This window comes from Arvicanthis niloticus, chromosome X (genome assembly GCF_011762505.2).
Source record: "Arvicanthis niloticus isolate mArvNil1 chromosome X, mArvNil1.pat.X, whole genome shotgun sequence".
Classification (NCBI taxonomy): Eukaryota; Metazoa; Chordata; class Mammalia; order Rodentia; family Muridae; genus Arvicanthis; species Arvicanthis niloticus.
The window spans coordinates 128,128,164-128,148,432 of record NC_047679.1 but is presented as its reverse complement, the minus strand read 5'-3'; the positions used below and the strand labels follow the sequence as shown (position 1 = coordinate 128,148,432).

The window sequence follows — 20,269 nt, the reverse complement described above, 5'->3', positions numbered from 1 at the left end:
TTCCCCTCCTCTGCCTTGCCCTTGGCCTTGGATTGTCCTTCCTACTGCTTAATGCTTCTCTTACTCCTTTGCCTGACACTGGCAGCTGTCTTCAGATTGACCCTGAAGCTCTGGCCTTTTTGTGGGAGTAGGGGTCCTAACAGCTGCCACCCTGCCATGTTTTGTGTGTGGTAGAGAAAGCTGTTATCTGTGGCCCCTCTGGTTCTAAGCACGTGCCCATCTAGCAAGTCCAAGACATGGGGACAGAGGCGGGGTGGTTGGCATGGACACATATGGGCTGCTTGCCCAGAGCTGAGGCCAGATGCCATCAGAATTGGATTAGGAGCACATTGTGTTGGCTCTCAGCTAATCTGCTCCCTCCTTCTTTGGACTGCCTGTGGAGAGCATACAAGACAGGGGTATGGCGCTGAGCCCCCTTACCAGCCAACCCCAAGGTTCTTGAGCAGCAGGTAGCCCCTTCTTCAGCATGGGTTCTGGAATCCTATGAATCTCTATAGAGGCTAAGAGATTACTGGATTGGTGCAATAACTGCCAAAGTCCCCTCCACCAACATGCCATACATCTACCTTGCCTCCTTGTCCTCTGTCAAACCCCTTCTGGGCTCCAGGGGATTGGCATGGGGCTGGAAGTACAGTTAAGCCTGCCCCTCCCTCTAAGAAGGCCTGCTGAGGAGCCTGCCTGCTCAAGGTTTGCTGAGCCCAAGGAAATGGGGGAGTGAGAGTCACCTGCTTCTTGCCCCAGACAGCTGGGCCCAAGGAACCTGGGGGGGGGAGGGCTGGTCCCTGAGCTGCCATGGGGACTTAGAGGCCTGCTAGGGGCTGAACCACCCACCTGGGCACCTGCTCTTCTCTACACCCACCCCATTTAGAGGCACCAGATGAGTATTGGAGCTCTGTGGCAGAATCGGGCAGGTTCCCAGGGGCCTTGACATTTTAAATATTTAACAAGGCCTGACAGGCAGAGTGAAGAGCTGCCAGCTGAAGCCCATCTGCTTCCTTTGATCTGGGCGAGGCCAGAGCCCTTGTGGCTAAATAGCTACCCATCCTTCTCCGAGGTCCTAAGTCCTCAGGGGGGGTGGTCGAGAAGAAGGAAGGAAAGAGATCCCTTGGCATGGAGCCCAACCATCTGCCCTGACAGAATGCTGCTTCAGGCTGGTGAGCGTGTGTGTGTGTGTGTGTGTGTGTGTGTGTGTGTGTGTTTGAGGGCATGTGTGGTAGGCAGGCTGAATAGGTTGTTCATGGGTGCAGCAGTTCTACAGCTTGGTTCAGGAAGACTCAGATGGCCCAGGGAGACCATCATACCTTGAGTTCTTAACCTGGCCCATGGGTCTGCCTTCCTCTATCTCTAATGCTCCCTTGGGCCTGTGTACTACTGCCTATGGACAGATGATGCTTTCTTTAATCCACCTGGGGCAAGGCTAGAGTAAGAGCATCTAGTATGTGCCCTAGAGGCTCTAGGTCCGGCAAGGGCAGAGCAAGGAGTCTAGAGGTAGTGAGCACAAGAATGGGCAAGGCCTGGTGATAGGTAGGACAGGGGATCCAGAGAGCAGGAGGAATCCAGGTGGTGGTAGCCAGGACTTGCAGGATTCGGTGCACCAAAATGCCACAACTAAATAGGCAGCTGATAAAATCAATCAACATTGGCTGGGAAGCAGGCCTGGCATCAGGATGGGTTAGCTCCCATAACCATGCCAAGCTAGTGTCAGATGGGCCTGAAAGGATTCCAGCTCCTGAAATATGGGGCTAGGGTTAGCTCTTTGAGAACCCTAGTCTCACCACTGAAGACCCCAGCACTAGGGAGTTGAGGACCCAAGATGGCAGTCAGACTTCTGGATATTCTAGAGTACTCTCACCATGTTTCATTCAGAGGCTCACTGGTGTGAGACCTGCACTGCCTCAGGCTTGTACCTTTCTGGGACAGCCTGTTATTGGTGTCATCGTGTGTGTGTGTGTGTGTGTGTGTGTGTGTGTGTGTGTGTGTGTGCACGCATGGGTGTGTGCATGTGCTCATATATGCTCATGACCAAAAGTCTGATTTTCCCTCAAAACTCCAATGTCTCTGAGTAATCTTTAGACCACTCCTTCCTTCCCATGGAGAGGACCTCTTCGACTTGAGCCCCAGAGGGCTTCCACACTGCATCTCCGTTTTTTTCTGGTCCCTCTTAACTGAGCCCAAGTTTAAGCACATGAAACTCAAATATATAGACAGAGGCCATGGTTTCCCCTTCCTTTGGAAGGAGACAGTTGACACTGCTCTGTTTCTTGGAAAGAAGTTCAGGGTCTCCATTTGGTCCCTCAACCTTTAGTGGCCCTAATATGCCCTTCCCTCTCTTTTCCTCTTGTTAGTGGAAAATGACTAATCACAGAGGTGTGGATGAGGGCTCAACTAAATACCTCAGAATTTAGTTGTCCAATGGGTGATAATCTCTCCCTGCACAAAGCACCTTCAAGAGAACATGGCTGAGCAGAGGGTAATGATCAGGGTCCTAGTTTCTGTGTCCTTCAAGGGTCAACCGGGCCATTCAAGGCAGCCATAGCAGCAGCACCACAGAGCCCTGAGTGTGCCCCAGGAGGAAGAAAGAACCCCTTGTTCCCAGGCTATCCCTTTACCTGCCCAACCTGGTGGACTTACCCTCAGTAGGTGAGGTTTTCAGCCTCCTGCACAGCCCACTGACATCCCCATAGGCTTCTTGGATCTTCTGCAGCGCCTCAGCACCTCGGAGCTCCATGAGGCTGCGGAGTTCTGCCAATGTGCATCCAAAGCCACCCACATGGGGCACTTCCCGCTGCTGCTGGGGCTTGGGGTGGAACTCAATGGAACTGTTCGCCATGTCGCCCATCTTGTCTGTCAGCCTCCTCACAGGTGCTGCCTCAACTCAGTTGCAGCTAGGGATAGGTGGCAACCTAAGATCCCAGTGTTGAGGTGAGGCAAGGTGGTGGTGGGAAAGAGGCTAAGTGTGAACACCTGGGGAGAAGGAAGAAAGAAGATGCCCAGAGACCAGTTCAGACAAAAATGAAGGACCAGGGTTCTGGGATTACTCTGCACATCTTTGTTCAGTGTGCTTTATCACTCTTGAGTGCCAAATTGACCTCCCAATTTGATCTCACCAGATAGACCACTCCCCTCAAGTCCTGCTTATTTTGACTATTGAGGTTTTGTTAGATGAGGAAGCACCAACTAGCTCTCACTGCCTCTTTAATCCACTTGAAAACCTATTTGGAAGGAAGGCAATACATTGGGGATCAAGAGTAGCTGCTTTTGCTTCATATGCACAAGAGATCAATGCCCATCACCAACTTGTTGCTTGACCTTTCCACCTTATTTCCTGTTCTTGCCTGAATAAGACTTGCCCAGTGTCCACTGACTGCTCTGCTCTAAATCCCCAGCAGCCCTCAGTGGCTGAGGCCTGGGCTGTTCAGGGTTCCAGGGGATAGACTGAGCTATGGAGAGGGCCAGTTGGGCTCCTTGTCAAGGCTGAGTGTAAAAGGTTTTTCTGTGGCCCTCAGAGTACCTGGGGATAGGAGGAGGATGATGGGAGGAAGCCTAGTGGCAAGTGGAGAGTAGAAAAGGGCAGGGAGTAGGGAAGGGGGTAAAGAGGAATGGACAGGGTGAGGAGGGTAGGGACAAGGGAAATGAAAGTCGAGGGCACCAGAATGGGGCACACAGGAGACGCAACCACAGGTCACTAGTGACTCTGTTGACACACTGCTATTACACCCAGATGACAAAGGAGCTAAGGTCTTCCTGTTGGGAAACATCCAGAGCACTGTGAAGTCATACAATCTTCCCTTTTTAAGGACTTCTAGAGGCTATTACATTTACATTATCTTCTACAGCAGTGCACCTTACTTTATCTAGGAAAATGCTATCCCCTGGAGTTGCATCTTTGGCCTTCATGGGGTCTGAATGGAGTCATTAGGCCCCATTGGACTTGTCCTCCTCCTCCCTCAAGGCCATGTACCAAACTTGCCACATTTATCTCCCTAGAACTAGCCCCAGAGCACAAGGCTTTGACCTTTATCAGCAAACAACATGCTTGGTTGGACTAGGTCTCTCACCTTTTGGGGTAAACTCCTGGTTCAGAACAATCCTCTCAAAATTAGAACTCTGAAATCCATCTAGGTTTCTGATGTAAAATTGCCAGCGGGAAAAAAAATAACCTGAAGCCCAGAAGAAAGGCAAAAAGGCCCTCATGCAGCTAAACTAGAGATGGTTAACTCCATGGCCTTTGCTCTCCACGTTAGTTCCTCTGAGCCCTATGGGGTGTTATGAACACCTAGAAGAAGAACAGATGCTTTGGGGAGCAAGGAAACATTCTCACTCATGCTCCAAACACGGAGCTTTAACTCTCAAGAAAAAGTGTGTGTGCCCATTAACAAGGTGTGGTGGGTGGGACAGGGAGGGACTTAGAAAATGTCCATCCCAGTGTTAACTGTTTCATCAGTTTCTACATGGAGCAGCCTTCACTTCTAGAAAATGTAAGAAGAAAATGGCAAATACAAGATGACTTCCCTATCTTTTCCCAATCCCATGTACCTTTCTCTCACCAGGTCTCCCAGTTGGTCATCTAACAAATATTTATTGAGCAGCTACTACACGGCAGGCACTGGCTTTTTGTGTTAGAGGTCAACAAGACTAAACTAGTTGATTTTCTCTGTGTGACTGAGCTGTAGAAATAAGGTTCCCTTCAGAGGCCCAAAGTCCTGGGGTCTCAAGGAAGGCCTCTAGGAAGGACAAAGGGAAGAAAAGACTGAAAGGAGGAGAAGCAGCTAAGCAAGGCTGGGGGAGGGGCAGGGACTTCGGCCCTTTTGCTTGGGTGAGCAGCAGCAGCCAGAAGCACTGGTCAGAGATGCCAGGAGCAAGCAGTTGACCCAAGGGAAGGTGGGCAGACTGTGTTCCTTCCACTGGCGCTCTATGAATGTGCTATGCTAACTACCTACGAGGGGGTGATAAATATCATTCTCTTGTCAGCACAAGAAGTTGAAGCTTCTTGTTCATGGTAGCTATGTTAGCTTTTAACTGATATCTGTCTCTCTCAAGCCCTACCCCAGGTGACCTTGGCTTAGGATGGTATCCTGAGTACCTTCATCTATCTGACCTGAGTTCCAGTTTCTCCCTGAAGTTCCAGTGCATAAGCCGTTGAGTGTACCTGTTTGTCAGTTTTGAGTTCTGTCCTCTACTTCTGCCACCCAGCCTGCTAGCTGCTAGAGAAGATAATGGGTCTGCTTTGTCTGGGTAGGCACTGGTTTCAGCCAGCACAGCCCCCCTATGAGTCAGCTTCTTAGGCCCTAGTCAGGCAAGGCTGCTAGGAAAGGCCAAATCGACAGGGCTATATGTACCCAGGTACTGTCGAGTGAAAATGTGAGAGGGTCCTCATTGGTTCTTGGGCACTTTCAGCCTTTGTGGAGGGGTAGCCAGTGCTTGTCTCAGGCCCTGATGCCCTCATAGGTAAGGGCCTATTTGCCCTAAGCTTGAAGCCCTGGGGCTCTATCTGAGGACCTGTATGTTCCCAGCTGAGTTGCTTAAGAAACTCTGAGTTGCACAGGGACTCTTTTGGAAAGGTAAGCCAGATGAAGGATTTTACTCCTTGGAAGCCCATTAATCTTTTCAGCTGTTCTGACCACCTGGAGATGAGGGAGCTTGTAGGCTTGGAATGTGAAGTAAACAGCCTATTGGATTCTGAGATGGGTACATGTTCTCCAGAGCAGGTACCAGTAGAGCACTGCTATAGTTACCCAGGCCCAAGAGTCCTGGAGGCCAGAACTTTCCCAATGCAACTGGTACATTTCTGTCATGTACCTCCTCCTCCCTGTCCCTGACCTGCAATGTAGAGCTGACTTTGGAATACTGTCATTGCTGAAGATGGCTGGACTTTTGATGACTCATAGTAAGGACCCTGGGTAGGGAGGTAAGGCCATTGTCTCTGATGAGGTCAGGCCATGTTACCTCCTTGCATCCAGAGGGACTGCTGAAGCTCACAGCATCCCTGCTCTTTGTGACTGTTCTGGGGTCAAGTTATCCTCCCCACCTCAGTATCCCCCAACACCCTGACTGGAAGACATAGCTAGCTCCCTTTTTCCCATCCCCCTCCCAAAGCAAACCTGACACTCTGTTTACCAACAGAGATCACCCTATAGGCTAGCAAGTGATTGCCACACTGCCCTGAAACCCTCTTTCCCTGGCTTAGGTACCACTACACCAGAAAAGCTTTCCTATAATCCATGATTGGTTCTGCTACACACTCATTCAATCTCCAGCCCCTCCTCTGACCTTGGCCTGTTCTCCTATGCCCCACACCGGCCATCACTCACTCTACCAGAGACCATGTCTGAGCTCCAACAACACATCCTTCTCTCTTGTCACCACCTGAAATGGTGACATTCAAAGGCTTCCATTAGTTTCAGTTCCTGTGGAACATTCTCTAGAATGTATTTACCAGTTAGTTTTCCAGCCATAATTAATTGCTGCTGAACCCAAGATCCCACAGTCCATTCCTACTTTTCAGGACTGGCTGTAGCCATGAACAGGAAACATATTTACCTGCATCCTTAATGCTTTGAGACAAACTGTTGACTACTGAGTTGCCAGAATGTACTGAGTGATCTATCCCAGATGGCAATGAGGTTGGAGAAATTAGTGAATGGAGCCTGGTTCACAGAGGGAAAAATCTTGGAGCTCTGGAAGGTGGCAGCACTATCCTGTACAGCATGAAGCCAGTAGGAGTGGCTACTCAAATTTTCCTCATCTTCATTCACTCAACAGACCACAAGACAGATAAAAGGCATCAGTTGAGGGGAGGCCCCTTTGAGTGACTCTTGGCTGCTGGAGAGAGCAGAAGGCATATGTTCTCTTCATCCCTGGATTGTCTGTAAACCTAGATGATGGCCTCTACAGTTGTAATAAGGACAGCAGCCATCACTGGAATGGCCAAGAACAGAAGTAACCTGGACTATCAGTTCTGCAGGTCTGACAGACTTTCCGGCCTGGGCTCCCTGCCGAGAACGGTCTGTAGGCATCAGAAGGGCAGGGAACTTACCATTTCTGTGCTCTTTCATCTTTCAGACTTTAATTGGCTTAATTGAATTGAGAACCTCTACAGAGGGGCACTTGGACCTTCTGGCATTTGTTCCAGTGTGGCACAAATTGGCCAACATCACAGAGGAGAGAGAGAGAGAGAGAGAGAGAGAGAGAGAGAGAGAGAGAGAGAGCAGAAACTTGCATTGGATTCTCTGGCTCAGCTCTCCCTCACTCAACTCAACAAGTTGCTACCCTAGGAGAAAGTAGGGTTTTGGAGAAGATAGCACAAGTCCAAACCCATCACCCAAAATGCCTTCTGGACTCTTCCTTCTACTGAGACCTGGACATTTTAATCCCTTGAGGCCCAAATGGACCACCTACTCTTCTACTGACTCAAATCTGCTTGACCAGATTTGACCAAGTTTAAGGTTCTTCCTTCCTAGCTCTCCTCTCTCCTCTCCCTTTTCCTCCTCTCTCTCTTCTCCTCTTCCCTCCCTTCCTCCCTCTCTCTCCTTCTCTCTCTCCATCTTGAATGGGTTCTCTCTTGAATGGGTTCTCTGCCAGATCCTTGGGTTTCATATATTTGCTTCCCTTGAGCCTAGGCATCCCTTGAGCAGTTCCTGAGGGAAGAACCCTCTGCTTCTGGGCTTCCTTTTGTGACCCCAATCTTAACACTAAACTTTGAGTTGTCAATGTCCATGGAATAACAATACCTACAACAAAACCCACTGACCCTCACTGCAGCTCACTGTGCACAATACCTGTTTCACAGGGGGAATTTGGGCTCAGATGGGACCAGAGACCTTAGGCATTAAGCTTTTGTTTGATGGTCAGAGGTGAGTCCTAGCTGCTTACACTAAGACACCTCGTTGCTACCCTTGAGTAGCTTCCCCAACAGGCTCAGGTAGAAGCCTTTGTTCTACTTGCTCTGTGGGGCTGCCCAGCCTCATGATAAGAAGGGTCAAGCAACAGAGAGCAAAGTCCACTGCTATCCCCATGTCAGAACTTTGAAAATGCATTAACATTCATTATACTGACTGGAAACAGTCCAGGGTTGCCCCCACCTAGGACCAGCCAATTCTGTGTGAACATGTCTCATTCCAGTGATGGGACATATGGCCACCAAGTACTGCCACTGTTCCTGGGGTAGATACCACTGGGCAGCAGCACCAGCTATAGGCCAGGAAGTCCCAGTCCCAAGTTGCTTCCTAGTTTCTGGGCTCTGAGTGACAAGAGCAGTCCACCTGAAAAAATCCAGTGCATGGCTCTTGGGCTTGCCAAAGTCCTGGTGCTAGAGCCAGGTCCAGGACCCAAGGCAGAGTCTATCTAGATTGGGCAGGAGGCAGAAGCCTGGGCTGATCTGGCACATGCTTCTACCTTGGTCTCCTTCACCACCCACTAGTATCTCCCTATGGACTCACAAATTAGGCTTCTACTTCCAGATATGGCTAGGGCTCAGCAGTGTGACTCATTGGGGGGCAGTCTTTTAATTAATAGGCTCTGGCCTCTCTCTATCTCCAGACACCTAGAAAACACCAGCCTACCCCATGTAGTGGAGACAGAAGGTCCAGGAATAGGAGCAGAGGCCTAGCTCCTGCCTTATAGTCAGACATTCCAGCCACACTTGTACACTGGGTGGGGTCTGGGGCCTGGCTAGGGAGCAATTGGGGAGAAAGTCTGGGAGGAGGGAATCTTGCAGGGCTGCTGGCTGTCCACTCCTGTGTCTTACATGATGGGGGCAGATACAGGCTTGGCTTGGGAGCCTGGGGATAGTGCTTTAACCCTTGATTTCCCACATTTTCCTTTCACCACAGGGCCCTTGCCTTCTTGTCCACTTCTGCCCCACCCTTCTGCTTGACACACCTTGGTGACCACCCAAGGACAAGGCCGACATGTAGCCAGAGAGGGGGAGAGAAGGAGCCAGGCAGAGAAAAGCCTCATTAATATTTCAGAGACACTGTCACTGCAGCTCTTGGGCCCTCACAGCCCCACCACTTTTGCTGGTTGAGGGAGGAGGATGGGAAAAAGAGAAGGGAAATAAAACCGAGAAAACAGATTTAAAGGGACAGACCCCGCCTCCGATTCCATTCTGCCTTCCCCCTGTTCCTGGTACAATCTGTGCACTCTGCTATTGTTGCTGCAGCCACAGAATAGCTCTAAGCCCAGAATAGCTTTGAGCAAAAACAATAACAACAGAAGAGGGTCAACTGCCACCATGGTACCCCTCCCTGCTTATGCATCCACCTGTCTTAAGTCCTGCCTTGTAGGTAAGTCTACCAAGGCCATCTGGAGAATTGGCTGGGGGCTGTCAGCAAGGCCATAGGGACCCTTCTAATCATGAGGAAAGACAGATGCATATAGGAAAAGAAGTCCCAAAAGAGGCTCCAGCCAAGGAGTATGGATCCTAGAAAAACCTACACCTAGAATCCCGGGGATGGTACGGATTCAGACAATGACTAATTCTACCCTTGTTTGTGAGTGGGCCAACATCTAATTGATGACCAATCACTTTAGTCTCACCTAGGGCAGCCCAGGCAAGCCCCGAATGACCCTTCCCACCTGGCAATCTACCCCCTCCAAAAGGAGGTTTGAAACCTCCGCCCAATCAAACACCCTTCAAGGGCATCCCATGCCCAGCCAAGTTTGTGGCCACATATCTGCCTGCTTTTATAGGTTCTGGTAGGGTTCCAAGCTCTCCAGTCAGAAGAGGCCTCAGGAAAGAATGATAGATGTTGTAGCCACAATGCAACATGCTGTGGCAGTTTCTGAAAAAAATTCAGCATCATATTACAGCAGCTTCTCATCTCCTAAGAGTAGAAAGCTGAGACCTACAGAGACTTGTATAGCCATGCTCATAAAAATTACTCACTATAGCCAAAAGGTAGAAGCAGCCCAATGTCCATAGATGGACGACTGGACAAACACATCAAGTGTCCCTCCATTTGCCTATAATGGAACATCAGTTAGTCTTTAAAAGGCAGAGACTTTTAAAGTCTCTATGCTATAATGTGGATGACATAAAAGGACAGAGCCTGTCTGGCTTCACGTCTTGGAGGTCCTGAGAGTCACTAGCTTTATAGACACAGGCAGTAGGATGATGGGCGCTGAAGGCTGGAGAGGAGGATGAGGAGCTGGTGTTTAGTGGGGCTGAGTTGCAGTTTGGGAAAATGAGCAAGTTCTGGAGATTGATGGTGCTGGTGGCCACACAGCAATGAGGATGTAGTCCATGCTTCAGGCCTGTTGATTCTAATGGTAGAGATATCCTGTTTTGTATTATGTGCTATTGTTTTCTATAATACCAAAAGGAAAAAGCCAGTTTTCTTACTTGTGTCCAAGGTGGTAGATAGGGAGCTTCAATGGTCTTTTGTAGTACCTCAAGTCATATTATCTCACTCCTTGGACAAGTCAAATCAGCAGTCCATTCTGCTCATGTGGAAATGAGCATTTAGGGAGACCCCTGTTAGGGAAATGGCAACCTGAGTAATCCCTTCCCTATGTAACCTACTTACATCCCACAGCCTGTGTGCACCATCACTGCTTTGTGCTGGCTGCTGTTATCATTATTGCCCACCTACTTGGACCATTTTTGTTTATGTCTTGTGGTGCCAGGCATAGACCCACTGGTCCAAGCATTCTAATCAAGTGGTCTACCACTATGATGCCTAAATTACTTTCTTATTTAGAAATGGTTGGAGTAGGCATGTACTCCCTCTCTTGTAGCTACTGGCAGAGCTTCCCTGGGAGTAGCAAGCCCAGTCCATCCTCAGAAGGGATGGTCTAAACACTTGGGGAAAATCCTGGCCTCAGGATGGGTGAATTTTATACACAAAATGTGACTTTGGAATCAGGGCCTGATGGTTGATTAAAGCCTGTAATTCCAGGTGCTTAGTAGACAGAGATAGGAGGATTGAAAGTTCAAGACCTGACTGGGATATAGAATGAATTCAAGACTAGACTGGGTAAGTTAGTGGAACTCTGTCTCAAAAAAAAAAAAAAGTAGAAGTAGGCCTGGGGACACAGCTTAGCCATCCCTGAGTTAAACTCCTAATGCCAAAATGGCTTTAGGAAATGCTAATAGACTGTTAGAATGTTCTGGAAGAGACTATATGATATTTTGCTAGCTAGATGTCTTATTGTTTAGTCAATGACTGTATTCTTTTGACTCCCTTGCAGCTACATATGACCATGTGAGCACACTCTGGCTAACTGGATATAAATAGAAGTGACAGGAACAACTTCAAGGTTCAAGTTGAGGTGTGAAAGAGAAGTGACATGTTCTCCCCTGCTCTTCTTTATCCTACTGGTTGAAATGCTGGTATGAGGATCAGGTGGTAATGGTTTTCTTGTGTCATTTTGCATATGGATCTACATGTATCATATAGGGGCCCAGATCCCTATATACAAAGGGAAGAACTCAAACCTCCCCCTTCACTATGTGCCCAATTTAGGCATGGTTATGGGGAAAAGGCTTCCCAAACTTTCCAGGGCCTTCTAAATCTCATACTCTTATGGGTTCCCTGTATGTAACCACCTGTATTCTGGCTCCCTCTCATCTGTATTATTTGACACTGTCATAAATGTTCTAGTCAAAGCAGAAGGGAGAAGACAGGACTATAAGAAAGAGATGCAAGGTCAGTCCTGTCACACGCAAGCCAAGTCAAGGGACCATGCAGAGTAATGTGCACCAAGGCATTGTGGGAATGATTATGATTGCTCTGCACAATGAGGCTCTATGTCAAGGGATGAAGATGCCTACTGTGGAGTACAGGCATCTAAGGTATACAGATAGAGGCACTTATTCAAGGTCATATCACCAGCAAGGAGTAGAAGCAGATATGAATTTGCCTTCAGAGGATTCTGTATGGCTCCTCTGTTAAGTGACTGCCTAACACATTCAAGAAAGCAATGAACACCTTATTAGAACCAATTCAAAGAGTTAATAAAGTGACTGGGTAGGCTGTGTCCTTGTATAGCTCAAGCACTGGCTGCAGAGTCACTCAGCCTTCCTGGAAACAGGATTTTGTCTTTTCTTGCTGAGTTAGTATGCGCCCAGTACAGGTCTTCAGGGTGCTTGATCCATTTCTCTGGAGGTCAGGGAAAGAAAAGCAGGGCAGGGCAAGGACTTTATTCAGTCTGTCAGTTATGCCTCATGTGTCTTTCCCAAACCTTCCACCTCTGTCTATTCTGAAGCTGACATCAGCCAGGCCCCAGAATTCAAAGAGCAGGACCAGGCTCCACTGCTGAGATCAGAACATTCTGTTTGACCAGGATGGGGGGCTCATGTGCCTTTCAAGATTTTTTCCATTTTAGGGGCCATCTCTAGGCCTGCTTGGATCCCACATTGCTCTTGGGTCCCTAAAATGTTTTTGTGGGATGAGTCAACATGTTCACACAAGTAGTTCTTACAGTGCTGAATGGCTCTGGGTTACAAAGGGAACTTGAAAACTCCTCTCTGGCAAGGACCATGCAGTATGGTTACTGGGGTCATGACTCTCCATGGAGAAAGGGGACAGTCATTTGTTTTCTGCCAGAGAAGGCAGAAGCTGAAAAAGGAGAGAGTTGGGGAGCAGGCGCTGGAGAAGCCGATAGGCAGGAAGCATAATGACACTAATTATCCAATTACAGTGAGCTGTGCGGGCAGAAAGCTGCATTGCAGCAGGAGTCAAGCCAGTCCTGTGCCCCGCCCCCGCACGCGTCCTGCACATGCAGGCCCCCACTTCCCTCCTGCCCTAAAGCACAGACAGCTGGGACACCCTGTGGTCTCTAGAGAGGCAAGGAGACACAAAGCTACCATAGCTAACGTCTGTGAAAGCCTCCTGCACAGGAGGCAGCCTGTTCTAGTCCTCCAGCTCTTTAGAGCCAGAAAACTCCCTGCTGGAAGGAAGGACACCCAAGTCTCCTAGCTCTGTTGGCTACTGAGGTACCAGTCCAACCTCAGAGTCAGCCTAGCAACCGGAAATAGCCAAGGCCTAAACAGGTAATTAAGGAAATTATAGACAGCTGGAGTCCATTGGGGATATAGGCTAGGCTGAATCCTTTCAGCTAGGACAAGCTGGGACTACATAAAAAGACCACCAAGACATGAGTGTGTCCTCTAGGAGAAACAGGCCCCATATGTAGGGGCTTTATTTCTGGAAGCAGATTAAAGTTCTTGGGCCAACAGTCAGAGGGTAGGAGAAATTCACTGGTATCAAGGTCAGGAGCTGAACATATAGGGATCCCAAGTGCTCATGAAGTAGCCTCTTTGGGCCCCTTTTGTGATTTAACTTACCCAGAGGACTAATCCCATGCAGAAAAAGAGGTATTAAAAAAATAAGCTTGTCACTGTGTGGAGTTCTGAGGCTACAGGGGTTTCAAAGCTACCTTTCTTTCCTTTGAAAAATCCTTCACCATGATATTCTTAGCAGAGGAGATGACAAGAATGCTGGGGATAGAAAAGATTAGATATGGGAATCAACTCTTGTTCAACCTTTGTGACCCAGAAGCAACGACTCAGCACACTCAGGTCTAGGCATCCCTCTCCCAGGTTGACCCAAACTACTGCCTATTGTCAAATGCAGTAATAGAGAAAGTAAAGGCCAGCGACCCATGGTAGCCCCAAGAAAGGATGTCTTAGAAGCTGATGCCCAGGGAGGGTCATCTGAAAGGCTGCCAGATACAGCTCCAGCATCCTCATCAACCCCAACTAGCTGTGATGGCAAGACCTGAAAGTTGCCCAGGGCCTGGATGCCACCAGGATCACATGGACTGAGCTTTGTACCTCAACAATTCTGTAGTATCCATGGGGTAGCCACGAATACTAAGTCAGGGATCCAAGTGTGTCCCCTCAGTGGGCTGCAGAGTCCATCATGGGCCCAACCCAGGCTCTCCTCTATGTTTCCCCACTTGTCCCATAAATGCTCATGGATAGATGTCCCGTGAGGCTGAGAGCTGGGAGAGGCACTGATGGATAGTATAGCTGCAAAAAGCTTCTCCTTGGGAGATAGGCATGTGGATTTTTTTCCACTCATCACCTAAGGTAATTCTAATGATATGGTTTTGCTTCCCCATCTATGGAAGGGTGGCAGAGACACAGAGGACAGCCTGCAGCCTGAGAGTTCTGACCCTGCCTGGACTCACATGCCCAGACAGCCCAATGGACCTCACAGGGACTATCAGTCCAAGGATCCCAAGAAGCTACACCCCACCCCCAGGCCTGGCCCTCTCTCCTCCCTGGGCCCAAAGAATAGACTATAGTGGCTATTCTTGCTCAGTTTCCCAGGATAGGGCCTTTTCCAAATAAAGGCCCAGCCACTATTAATTGAGCTAGGGGGCCACAAGGCCACAAGGGAGACTAGATTGTGTTGGAGAGGTACTGAGAACAGAGTTTGTCCCTTCCATGTGCCATACATACCACCTTCTCTCATTTTCAATGCTAGGTTCCCATTCCCACTGGCAGCCTCCCTCCTGGCACTACCTAGGAATCTCAAACCCTGGACCAGCTATTCCTGGGCCACACTCATCCGTTTCAGACCTGTGGTTCAAAGCCAAGATGTAGTGTGTCTGGTCCCATAGTCTATTGGGAGAAATGGAGATGAAACCCATGGGGAGAAGAAAAGACCCTTGTGCCTGAAGAGGCAGTCAGTTTGAGGCCTGAGATATGACACAGAACCTTAGCTCTGCCCTGGAAATACAGATGTGCTCTTGCTCTGCAAACATCAAATGGTTTCAGTAGGGATGCCCTAATCTGGATCAAGAATCCCTCCCCACTCTATTACGTCCCACACCACCATCATGGCCCTGGCCATTCATCCATGTAAACTTTAGTTCAGTAATGTTGACATATTTTATAACCTGGTTCTGGTTTGTGGCAAAATACCAATGTGAAAGGAATTCTGAGTTCTGGGACAGTATAGGGACTAACAAAGTTCACAAGTAAGCTCAGAAAGGGAAAATGGGATGGCCCATTCTCAAACATTTTCATCAGAGAAACAAAGGCTATTCAAGGTGGGCATCAGTTGGAATGGAATGGCCACAGAGCCTTCCTCATTTCTTCTCTTCCTTAAAATTCCCTCCTTGCTTTTCTGTTATTTAGTCAGGAAGATCTAGTTGTGCTTTTGCTGTCCAGGAACTCCAATGATACCAGAAGACATGTCAATGGGGTTTATTGTGATGTAAGATGAAAGATTTAACACAAATTCTTTAAGGAACAAATAGCCTGATAAAGGAAATGGGGACTGGTGGCTAGCAACCTGGCTGAGGGAACACATTGCCTTCCTTCCTCATAGTCTTGAAATGAATTTCAAGTCTTTTGCATGAAATAAGGTTTAGCAATGACAACTCAAGGGCCAAATCCAGCAAAATGTGCTTTTGAATAAAGCTTTATTAGCACATTGTCATACCCATTCATTTTCATATGGTCTGTGTCTGTTTGTGTTTTCCATAAAGAGTGTGGCAGTTGTGATAGAGATGATGTAGTCTGCAAAGTGGAATATATTTACCATCTGACATTTTACCAAAGAGTATGCTGACTCCCAGATTAGAGACTTAAACATTTTGCTGGGCATGGGGTTACATACTTGTAATTCCAGCTATTGGAGATGCTGAGGTCAAAAGGACTGTAAGTTTAAGGGCTATAAGTTATAAACTATAAGTTCAGGGCCAGTCTGGACAATAAACTTAAACTCTAAATCAAAAAGAATAGGGATCAATCCCTAGTACAGAAATAAAAAGTTTTAACTATCTTAAATGTAACTACAAATGAGGAGTGGGGAGAATAAACCTGGAATCGATAGCTTTTAGAATTTTGTAAAGAAATCATGTAATGGGGCTGGGGAAATGGCTTAGTGCTTAAAATCACCGGCTGCTTTTTGCTGCTCTTACAGAGGACCTGGGTTTAGCTACCAGCACTCATATGGAGCCTCACAACCATCTGGAACTCAAATTTCAGGGAATTTGATACCTTCTCCTGGCTTCCTTTGGCACCAGGCACAGACATACATGCAGGCAAAACACATACACATCAAACTTAAAAATGTCAAATAAAAGAGATTCTGTAAGCTTAGAATCCATGTAAGACATCAGAAAAGTGTTTATCTTATGAGTGGTCAAAAATCAAGACAAAGAACCAAGAGGTTAAAATGTTTTGCAGCAAATATATCACACCATTATTTTCCCTTATATAACGTAGTTCTCTTAATTCAGACATATTAAAAACCCTAGTAAATAAAAGTTAAGACCAGGTGATTTACCTAAAACCAAAGTAGATCCAATTTAGAAACTTGTAGAAAATGTTCACCCTTAATGGCAATTAATTGAAGACAAAGCAAAGTAGATGTTTTCTGACCTAAATACTTATGGAATACCTAAAGCTGGCAAGGCTGCAGCAAGTGAGCCCTTCTGGCACATTCAGAAGCCCTTCTGGAGAGCTACTTGGCAGGCTGCACTGTTGTCTGGGTCCTCTCCTCAGGACAGGGTGAATGTTCTGCCCCAAGATGCTTAGCAGAGTCTCATGCAAAAGAGTGAAACAAATCCTGTTGCCTAGAGTTCTAAAAATAGCCGAATAATTAAGCGAATTACAATCTCTTGAGAGAATACTATTCAGCCATTAAAAATTGTAATTACTGAGGACTGCCCTGATATATCAGTGAGCCTGATAAATAATTGTCAGATGAATGAGTGATCATTTGCAGTTTCTTTGTGGCACAGTTCAAGTAGACATTTTTGTGTGTGTGTGGTAAGTACTTTGACAAATTAAACTGTGTCCATTTTGGAAAAAAAGTTAATTTAAGAAGGGATTATTTTAATAAAGAAAATGCTTGTGTGAAGTAAAAAATAGATCATACAATTGAGCCCATGGTTAATTACAGTAATGTGAAAAATAAATAGGTTATGCAAAGAAAAGAGAGCAGAAATAAGTTCCAATAGAATGGAAAACTGGCTTGTACTTTGGTGATACAATGGGGTGAAGAGGAGCTTCTTACATCTTTTTTCCCATGTTTTATCTTTTAATAGTACAAAAATAAAGGTTATGTGTGTGTAAAGCATTAGTTTTTTTAAAATAAGAAGAACATAAATTAGAACAAAAAAAACAGCTGGGGGTTGTGGCTTAGAACAGGAGAGGCAGAGGCAGGCAGACTTCTGAGTTTAAGGCCAGCCTGGTCTACAGAGTTAATTCCAAGACAGCCAGGGCTACACAGAGAGACCCTGTCACAACAAACAAACAAAATTATGAAAAAAAAAAACCAAAGAACACCTTACTAATTTATACAGCACTTCCTGGGCCACTTAGCTGGGGCTTCCATTCCTGACACAATACCCTTCTGCTCAGATTTGGTGGGTTTCATGCTCCTGAGTGTGTAGGCACCTGAGCTGGCCCTTGGGAAGCATCACTCTGGTCCGAATAGACTTTCCAAGGTATGGATGGACTAACTTGGAGTGTCCACATCTGCCTCCATTACTCCATTTCAAGGAGTTAGGAGAGAGTGGCAGGGACTTTGAGTGGCACCTTGTTGAGGATGCTGGAACAACTGAATATTCTCTATTTTTCCAGCTCCATGTGGCTCTTGTGAAGTTGAGGCTCGGGCTGTCTCACTAAGTCTGAGTTGCTTAGCCAGGCTGGGCAGGGCAGGGCAGGAACGAAGTTGGAGGCTGAGCTCTGAGAGGGACAGCCTGGCTTCACAGCCTCCACCCAAGCTGCTGGATCCAGTCATCTGGGTGCTTCAGTGGCAGTGGATTCTTTGATGAACACAGTGAAGCACTTTAGCTTTTCTCTGCTCTCATAGAACCAGACACAGGGCACAACGATGGAGCAGAATCCCCAAGGACTATCACACCAATAAGATGTGGCCCCTGGCATGGCTAGCCACATCTCAACAATGGAACACACTCATTCCTAGAGGCATCTAGGCATCTAGTGTCCTCAGCTGTTAAGCCCTCCAATCAGAGCCTAGCTAATCAAAGAACATTTCCTCAAATGCTCCTGAGTGCCCAGAACTCCCCGAGGGCTTCATTTCTGGCAGGTTTTCTGAGAGAACCTGAGCCATACTTGCAATACTAGTGCCTGAATGCCACAGGGAAGTGCAGAACACATGGCTTTAGGACCCATGTCAGGACTTAGGTCTGCATACACACTGAGATGATACCACAGGACAGCAATGGGAACATTTATACCCCCTTATCCAATAGGGAAGCCAGCAGCCATACCAAGGAGTTGTAACACATTCAGTGCAAGCAAAGAAGGGAATTTGTAATTTCATTTCAATTAAATTGCCACTTGTGGCTAATAGCTGGCATAGCAGACAGTGTTGGTTTAGAAAGTGTCTCAAGACTGTGGCTCATGAAAGAACTCATTTCAAGGAATGGTTGCCCATTTACTGGGAGAATCAAGAATAGAAGGTTCTATATCCCTTTGAAAATATCACACTTCAGGCTGGAGAAATGGCTCAGTGCTTAAGAGCACCTATTCTCTTGCATAGGGACCTGGTTTGGTTCCCAGCACCCACATGGTGGTTTGCAACTGCCTGTAACTCTAGGTCTTGGGACTTTGATGCCACCTTCTGACTTCCATAGACTCCTACATGCATGCGATGTGCACTCACATGGTTCATATATATACATTCAGGCATACACATGCACATAAAATAAGAAATAAATATTTAAAAAGAAAAAGAAAAAAAAAGCAAACTTTGAGGTAAATGATATTATCCCCCTTTTGTACACCTTTGATTTGGGCACAAGTCTTTGGAAACCTTTTGTGCTTCAAGAGTCTGCCTGAACCATGTAGCCATCTACTCACCCATGTGACCTTGGACTTGTTTCCCTCCCAACCCTGGCACAGTCTCAGATTCCCAAATTCCTCTACACCTGAGAACCTCCTTTTCTCTGCTCTGGTGATGTGTACTTCAGACCTTTCTCTACAGGCTCCTTTCAGGCCTGCTGCCAGCACTGCCCACCCAACAGAAGGTGTCCTGGCAGGGGAGAACTATCCAGCTGGGCACTGTTGGCCTGACTTACAGTGGCCCAGTCATGGCAGGGAGGAGGGCAACAGTGAGACGCTGTGAAATGACAGGGGACAATGAGGAACCATCTGTACATTGCAGGTCTCTATTTGCCATGGCCAGCCTGGGGTATACCTAGGGCTCACTCTGGAGTCAGAGATGGCACTGGAGAGGCTTCAGGGGGACTTCAGTGTCACAGTCCAGGTCCTCATCTGTTATTTGCCCCTGAAAGTATCACATAGATATTTATTGAAAGTAAATCATTTTCCATGTGCTTTGGGTGGCTAGAAATCACCTTTTATCCATTTCTCAGTGGGAACATGGGGTGGAGACATCAATATCTCAGCTCCTGAGCTGAGGAATATTCCTAAGAATCCATAGCTTTACCCAAGAAGGGTTCCCCAGACAGCCAGTTCAAACACTCAGTGCTCCCTCTGTAAAGTTCAACACACACACTTCTAGAGAAATCAGAAGAAACTTCTAGGGGCACCATAACAGGTAACTTTGTGACAAATCAGTCCTAATTTTGCCATCCTCTGGCTTGGTGGCCTTGAGCATGTGACCTAACTTCTGAGCCTCAGACTGATAATTTGTCAAATGTAGATAATAACAGCACTTGCTTTGTTCAGCTATTATTTCAATGAAGGGCAGGACAAGAGATGTCTGTTTTAGCACTCAGAACACTATCTGGCACAAGGTGACTCCCATTGTTGGTGTTGTCATTATTGATATTTGATGTGCTAGTAACCTAGGATGGACACAGCAACTACTACTGAGTCACAGAATCCACCAGCTTAACATCAGAAGGGAGTATGGTACACAAATTTACACTGAGAGGTGGGAGGAGCAGGGCAAACGGCTGGAGGAAGTTGGACATGGCTGCATTAACTCTAAGTGTTCAGCCAAGCTCATCACAACAGCCATGTTCAGAGGGGCTCTGGCAGCTCTTTATAGGCCACTTTGGCTGCCTGGCTGGCTGGCTGGGCTCAACTGGAATAAAGAGTGTGCAGTGATCCACAGGCTGGCCTCTTCCACTCACTGACTCGTTTGCCTTGCTCACTCGCTGACTAGCTTTTCAGCTCTTTCTGTTCTCCTGAATGATTCAACCCAGCATCTCCAGCTAGGGATCCTGAAATGTCAGTGCAGGACCTGCAAGGTGCACCCTGCCCCCAGATTTGGATAAGGAAAGGGACTCAGTCAAGGTCACAGAAACCATTAGGCATAGGGCTGGCACCACATCCTGGAGTTCCTGTCATTAGAGACCAAGATGGGTG

The 20,269-nt window shown here is 47.4% G+C and overlaps 1 protein-coding gene across 8 annotated transcripts in view; it reads right to left on the bottom strand.

Moving 5' to 3' along the window:
• The window catches only part of Atp2b3 (ATPase plasma membrane Ca2+ transporting 3), a 69,495-nt gene that overhangs the window by 46,802 nt on the left and 2,424 nt on the right, over positions 1–20,269 (bottom strand). For all 8 annotated transcript variants that reach the window (XM_034485410.2, XM_034485412.2, XM_034485413.2 and 5 more), the window contains exon 2: positions 2,632–2,964. In XM_034485410.2, the coding sequence (XP_034341301.1) occupies positions 2,632–2,839 (208 nt within the window). In that variant the 5' untranslated portion in view covers positions 2,840–2,964. The remainder of the gene's footprint in view (positions 1–2,631; positions 2,965–20,269) is intronic.